Source organism: Brachypodium distachyon, chromosome 4, assembly GCF_000005505.3.
Source record: "Brachypodium distachyon strain Bd21 chromosome 4, Brachypodium_distachyon_v3.0, whole genome shotgun sequence".
Lineage (NCBI taxonomy): Eukaryota > Viridiplantae > Streptophyta > Magnoliopsida > Poales > Poaceae > Brachypodium > Brachypodium distachyon.
In genome coordinates this window covers 24,120,877-24,128,696 of record NC_016134.3, presented here as the reverse complement: position 1 = coordinate 24,128,696, position 7,820 = coordinate 24,120,877, and the positions used below count along the sequence as shown (strand labels likewise).

The 7,820-nt window shown below is 45.4% G+C and overlaps 1 protein-coding gene across 1 annotated transcript; it reads right to left on the bottom strand.

Moving 5' to 3' along the window:
• Positions 1–809: 809 nt before the first annotated feature.
• Positions 810–6,383, bottom strand: LOC100824420. Its single transcript, XM_010239487.3, has 3 exons — positions 6,011–6,383; positions 5,667–5,910; positions 810–1,633 (listed from the first exon to the last, which is right to left on the bottom strand). The coding sequence occupies exons 1-3, from the start codon at positions 6,064–6,066 to the stop codon at positions 1,094–1,096; spliced, it is 840 nt and encodes a 279-aa protein (XP_010237789.1). The 5' UTR covers positions 6,067–6,383; the 3' UTR covers positions 810–1,093.
• Between the last annotated feature and the right edge of the window lie 1,437 nt (positions 6,384–7,820).

Sequence of the window (7,820 nt, the reverse complement as noted above, 5' to 3'; positions counted from 1 at the left end):
CCAATATTTAGGCGATGCTAGAAGACCGGGTTTCAACATTGGACGATTATTTGGAAGTACTGCTAGACTGGGCCTCCAGATTGGGCCCATTAATTTAAAATACCGAGCTTCGTAAATGGGCCACGAGTGCGGGAGGTAGCAAAACGTGCCAAGACCGACGTACGACTCCACAATCTTATATTGAGCCCGAGTATACTGCAACACATGTTTCTCAAAAAAAAAGGGGCAGTACAACACTAGAACTCTGTCGTTCACTCGTTCTACCTTGAGTCGGCAGGTAGGACGACAATCTGACACTACAACCACTAGCTAAGTACCCGTGCATTGCAACGGAGACACAAATATTTCAATGGTTCACGTCTCGAATATAGATTACGCATGTCCATTGACCGATCGAAATTTTTCTTTCCAAAACCTAATTGACAAACCACAAACTTACCTTAATTTGTGAAACTTACATTGCATATGGGCTTAATTTTCTCAAATATAGATTACGCAGGATCTTTTCTTAATTTGTGGAACTTACTTTGCATACTCGCCTGACGGACGATCTTTTTGGACGCGGGATGAAAAGCGGACGAGGTACGAAAGAATGTGTTAATCAAGGATGTACAAACGGAGGCTTAAGGAACAGTGAAGATACGCTAGCTCCTCCGACTTTTCATTGAATTTGATCGAACCATGCATGTCATCAGGTTGAACGAATCCTGTAGGTGCTGAGCAAGATTTGAAACCAAACATGCTTGTCAGCTGCTGTACACTGAAGAGTGTAGGTCGTCAAATAATTGATAACCTGTGAGGCTGTGACAAGGCAAAATTGTAGCAGCTACTTTTCTTTATAAAAAAAACTGCAGCTGGCCGGCACTCCTGCAGCCGTTTGCAATGCCAAAATAAAGTGCGGTTTACGTAGACACACATTCTCGCCCACATAATGCAGATTCATATAGTCGTAAACTAGTACTGTAACCCCTAAGCATATTACATACCCAGATCGATCGAGTCCTCGACACGCGCCATGCATTTCCTACAAAAACCGTATTTACTTATGCCTAACGACAGATTCAAACAAGAGAATTCACATGCTTCTCGATCCTCAGGTCTCATCGGACGAGCTGCTGCAACTGCTGCTTCCGGGTGCCACCGCCTGCGCCAACTTGCACGATCTAGCCGTGGCCGTCGTCTGCGCCAGCTTCTTGAGCTTGTCAATAATCACGACAAGCTTGCTATTAAGCCGGCCGACGATACACCGTGGCAGCCACCCGGCCGCCGGGTCGAGCTGGACCACATACGTCACCACACATGACTCCACGCCACCATCGTCGTCGTCTTCTTCGTCTCCGGCGACCAGCTTCTCGACGACCCAGCCGGACTGCAGGAGCAGGCCCCGGCCCACGGCGGCGCTGGGCCGGCCCCTGGAGTCCCGTGGCGGCAGCAGGCCTGCCGCGATCTCCTTGGGCAGCGACGCCACGGCCACCACCAGCGTGCCGTCGTCCATGGCCTGCCGCCGCTCGTAGACGACGAGGTCCCGGCGCCGGAACAGCTTCGAGGCGTCCCCCAGCTTCAGGTGGATGATGCTCAGGTCCTCCCCCAGCTCCTTGATGTACCGAGCCTCCACCAGGTCCGATTCCCATTGCTGCAATAGTTCAAATGTTTTGTTGCAAACAAAAGTTAGTGTGCTTACTTTTGTAAATTCAAATAGACTATTCATTTCATCAGTTGCGTGTTGTTATAGATTTGTTTTAATTACAGTGACATTTTTTTTCTGAGAATCATTACAGTGACATTTGTAAGCTACGGGATCAACATCTCGTTGCCTTTAGACAACAGTGGCAGCGCAAACGTTGCGTGGAGGCCTGCTTCAAAGGGCAACCCGTAAAAGCCCATGTAGAGCGCAGCATGTGCGCATCTCCAGTCATACGGCCCAGAACTTCACCACTATTAGTCCCACCTTGCCTAATCAAGATTCAAGAAGGCGTTTAACAGTCGAAATATCCATCGCCGTCTACCTGTTTCGCCGAGCTTGAGGGCTTGTAATCCAAAAGGGGGCATCCATGGTTGCGAGGAAAAATGTAGACTGTTTCTAGGTTGGGATTGTCTCAAAGGGGAGTCGAACTAACCGCGTGTTTCAATTTTTTTAGTGGCAACGTATCTTGTGAATCTGCCCAACCACGTGTATCCGTGCATCCTTCCGTCCTCTTCGTCCGATTAAGATCAGGCAATCCTCGTTGACTCCGCTGCATTTTTACACTAACACGCCCGTCCCTGGCTTTTTAAACACCCTCTTTCTCATAGAGCCCTTTTCCATACGCCGCCGGCCCCTGCCCCCTCCGCTTCCAATTGCTTTGAGTTCCAGGACTACCGGCGGTGGCAGAGAGGCTTGGGGAGAGGAGAGGGCTGATGCGGGAGCTGGCGTCTGGGTTTCCGCCTGCTCATGGACCCGGCCTCGGACCTCATCACCTTCGACAGCCTCCGTCGCAATGCGCCATGCCTGAACGCCGACTTCCGCGGGATGCTCATCGATCGAACCGAAGGCGACTTCGACAATGGAGTTCTACGTCCTAACGGTCAGTCTCAGCCCAGATCTCATGGACCAGCCCAGGCGCTAGCTCGAACACGCTGTTGCACAGGCTTCCTAATTCCTCTTCACATGCAGACCTGCTAGAGATTAATTTTATTTATCTTCTTCTTCCCCTTGTTCATGGCGTCAGGATTATTGATTCGTGAAGGCACTTGATGATCGGTTCATGAATTCCATGTGTATCATGTATTCTGCTCCGCTCTCCGATCGATCGCCTGCATCGTTATTCTCCGCTTAATTTCTTTCTCTGTGAACAAAAGAAGCAAGCCTGTTTTCCCCATTTCTGCGAAACCGTTACCAACATTGATTGACGAGACTGATACGCAACTTCACTAATTCTCTGCGGCCGATCGGATTGATTATGCATCAACAAGATTCAAGGTACAAAGTCTGGGCAAAGAGGTTTGCTGGAGGCAGCGGATTGATTACAGGGATTGAGGGTAGTTTTGCAAAAGAGGCGGTGGATTAGGCTGGAGGCGGGCGGGCAAGTGCAAAAATTACAGATAGCTGCGCTTAACCGAAGGATTCCAATCTGATGACCGAGATCGAGGGGATGCAGGGATACACCAATCAGTTGCATGCACAGGATAGGTTGCCTTTTTTATTTATTATTATTATTTAAATAGGTATTTTTTAAATGAATAATAATAATTTTTAGTTCTATAAATATAAAATCCACTATGCCCTGGAGCGAAACATAAGCCTTAATTAGGTAATACTTTGGGAAAATGTACTTCCTCCGTCCCATATTAAGTGACTCAAATTTGTCTAAATATGGATGTATATATACCTAAAAAGCATCTAGATACATGTAATATTTCGTCGGTATTACTTGTCTCAAATTTGCCCAAATACGGATTCATCTACGTGTAAAAAAGGTCTAGATACATGTAATATTTCGATACATAATTCCGGTCAGAGGGAGTAATATTTTTTAGTGCAATAAATATAAATTTTCGTGCTATGCCCCCGAGGCAAACATAAGCCCTTTTAGAACTTTACCAGTTAAGACATTTCTAAATTTTTGCCCATCTATGAGAAAGAATTACTAATGTTCCAAATATCAGAATGATATTACTTGAATTATAATGAAACAGGCTTTAATCATGCACACTTTTTTTTATTGTAGGCGAAATGTTTGTACAAAAGTTGAGGGTCAAAGTAATTAAGAAGACTATGTCATGTCTTAAAGGATTTACATTTTGAATCGGACAAAGCATATAAAAAACGGTGTATGAAAACACTTGGTTCACCAGATGTACTCCGAAACGTCATCCTTTTTATGATCAGGTGATCAGTATATAACTGTTCCAAGATGTAAAAGATGTTCTAGCTTTGAAAAGCATGTAAAAACGGTGTATGAAAACACTTGGTTCACTAGTAGCGGCCAGCAGGTTGGGTAATACCAGAAAGTTAGTGGAGTAGCTAAGCTTCAATTCCAAATGGTACAAGAGCTCTAGTCGCCTGATTACAAGCAGGACCATCTCCGAACATGGTGAGTACCTACCGCCCATGATCACGAGTCGTTCGAAGGTACTCACTCTTCACTTAAAGAGGTTAGGTTAATTTTGACCCTCTTTTTTCTTTCTTTCTTAAAAACATCTGTACAGAACTTTGGGTCAAAGAGCCAGGCCACCACTGCACGTGCTCCTGTCCTCTCCTCTACATGTACTACAAATGATCCTTTTCGGTCATGGCTGCTAAATTTGCCACCGATTAAATCACTTAATTAATCATCCTCGTATGCCTCTGTTTCCCTCCCTTCTCTGGGATCTCGAGGCGCCTGCGGATTAGCCTGGCCCGTACTTGTAGGCTGGCAAACTCAGGCGTGCCCGCGTGCACTCTTCTGTCTCGATTAGTAAAATACACTGCTTCCATAATTCTTGTCTATATACCATATTGTTTCCCCCTAACAATGTACTCGTACTGTATTAAAATACTGTAAGAACTAGCGCTAGCTAGTAATCTCCACTGCTTAGCTACTGGTGGTCAGAGATATGCTCTCCACTGATCGACCGTCCAGCAAAGGAAATATCTCTCCTTCCCGTGTTACAGGTGACCGTGCGTTCCCTCTAGCTAGCTCGAGCGCAAACAAACGAACCTTTGAGCACACTGCAAGTACATGGCCTCAGTGGTCAAGTATAATGTAACTTTGACCACTAACTAGTTCCCACCAATATTACGTGTACAATACCTAACTAAATTGAAAATTTATAAAAATTATTTTCGAGACAAATGTATACTCCCTCCGTTTCTAAATACTTGCACAAGTATTTAGGAACGGAGGGAATACACAAGATTCGCAAGTCTTCAATCCAAGTACTCCGTATTTGAAATGATATAGTCAAATCTTTTAAAATTTGACAGAGGCATATATTGATACGGTTTCTAACGAAGTACGGCCTACAATACGTTTGATATAGCATCGTGAACTGCATGCACTAGTTTACCAACATTGCTCTTCGATCGGTATAGCAACATGTAAAGGTTGATTATATATTTCCATTCACGGTTTAATTGCCTGAGGCATCAGCAGGTTGAGCCACGGTGCGGATCTGCTCACGGGTGCGGAAGGATGTATGTAATGTATATACGTGCTCGTGTCGAAGCCATGCACGGTCTGCGTACACATGGTCACATGTTAGGTTGGCAAATCACGACTTCACGAGAGACATTTTACTGCCACCGCTGTTACCAATCAAAGCACCTCATAATTTTGTCTCGCCACAGCTCACGGGTCATCTCACCGGCCTCTCCTGCCTGCCCTAGACTAATCCAACCAAAAAAAAAAAAGCTAACCCTACTTGCATATATGCAATGCATGCATGTCAAGCACCAGCAGTGTACTTAACAATAGCAAGCAGCAGGTCGTCGCTTTTAATCAGCTAGCGAAAAAGAACACACACGAATCAAATCACAAAAAAGAACACACACAATTTTTCCAATAAGAGAAAAATCATCATCAACAAACAAATAAATAAGCCGCCTGCAAAGAGGGGAAAAAGAAAATGGTTTTCCTCAACTTGTATGTTAGCTGTGGGTTGTCCGTTTTGAGTTTTCATTTGCGTATGTAGGTCGACTAGTGTACCTTGGCGGCGTCGACGGCGTTGGCGGCGGCCATGAACTGCTGGGGAGAGACGGCGTGCAGCAGCCATCGGCTCCGGAACACCTGCCCCGGCCCCGGCGGCGACATCCTCTTGGATATCTCCACGCCGTTGCAGTAGGCCAGCGTCTTCCACCGGTCCTCGTCGCCGGACGCCGCCAGCAGCTCCTGGATGCAGCTCTCGCTCGCGTAGCTCACGTACCTCCTCAAAGAATCCTCGCTTATAGACCTACAAGTACACAGTGATCAGCCAGCCATCTTACTCCCAGAATGTGAATGGAAAATTACACAGATCAGGGACGACGAGTGGAATCCGGGTAACTAATCACCATGATCTTGAGCAGACAGAAGGGGGCGAGGTAGCAGGAGAGCCGCCATTGCTCATTGCTTCTTCTAGCTTATAACTTCTTCCGACGAACTCCTGATGAACCAATCGATGATATATGGATGATGATATGTTCACGGGGAGAAAATGGGATGAGTATAGATCGGTTGGGTTTCTGGATGCTGAAACTGTTTTAACGGAGCTAAATAGCAAAGCTGTACTAGTAGCTTGCTAGCTAGACGGGAGTAGGTGTGTGGCTTTTTTTAAGACGGAGAAGAAGATGAAGAATAGGGGGGAGGAAATGGAGGTGGTGGAGCCACATGCAGTCATCCCGGGGCACATGGAGATGTCAGTGACAGAGAGGCCGTTGGGCGGTGGATCAGCTCATCAGAATTCAGCCTTAATGTGCCCTCTTGCATATACACCACAGAGTAAATTAAGCTTTTGCTACCTAGGAACTTGGAAATTTTGTACTACTATTGTTGTGTTTGCATCAAGAGTCAAGAGAGTTGTTGTTACATGTGTACCACATTAACCTTTTCCAGTGCAATGTAAAGGAGTACCAGGTTCAGAAATATACTTGGTCAAGAGGTTGTTAATTCTAAGGCAATTAGTTCCTTTTGCAGGACTGTAAGGCAATTAGTTGGTGCATGTTGTCTTGTTAATTAGCTGTAGTGCAAATGCAAAAGGGAGGAAGGATATATACTTTTCCTTTTGCAGATCACAATAAAGAGATGAAGAAGCAAAGGGAGATGCTGTGGGAAGGTTTGTGCACATGGCATGTTGGCAGGACTACTCTACAAAGGAAAGAATTGTGAGCTTTAAGGGTCTAATTAAGGTATACGGTGCAGTGAGATTAAAGTGGTGGATAAAAAGGGGTTAATTAAATGGTTGCTTTTGGGGTTCTCTTCCTTCTTTCTGTGGGGTTCGACCGTTCGAGTCTTTGGGAGCATGATATGCTCTCATTGCCCATAGATGTGCCAACCAAGCTCCATGGAAGGAGGAGGGTGATCATATATGCCACGTCAGAACAGAACGAACAGGACCATTGCGACCTTTCTTTGATCTACAACTGATTCTGATACATTCAATGTACTTAGGAAATAGTAGGTGCCACATTTAGTAGTTTTGGAGGCGAAAAAAGTTGAACTGAGATAGAACTTTGTTTTGGCGGAAAGATCTTCCAGAATAAGCTTGTTATATATGTTGGCGGATGTTACGATGACAAGTGATCGAACCGGTGAGGCTCCCAGGTCAGATTATTACCGGTCAAACTGCTGGTTTACTGGTTCACAGTCCATTTTTTAAGATATAAATAATATACTCTTGTTCTTAAATGCTGCAATAATTAATCAGATAGAAATGTATGCTGCAAAATTTGGCAATATGAATAATAATCACATAATAAGACAGCTGCCAGATCAGCTGGTTTTTCCAGTTTGGTGGTGGGGGTGATCCTGTGCGCTTAGCAGATCGGCGAGATCTCTGATTGCGGTTTTTTGGGGTTCAACCAACGATCTGGACCGGTATGGTTTTTAGAGCGGCTGTGTGCGCGCGTGCGGCGGGGTGGGTGGGTGGGTGGGGGGGGGGGGCTAGTGTTGAGGTTAGGATGAAATATAGGATGAAGAGAGATACGAGAATTTGGTGATATTTTGTAACGAAACATCTCAACTTTTGGTTGAAAAATTGAATCAATTCTCAGAAAATTGGCCACGCGTGCTGAGCACACAGCCTCCCGCAACCAAACAAGCATGTCCCCAACATTTGGGATGTATTTGGTTTTAGACCACACTTGTCCTACCAAAATTTGACAA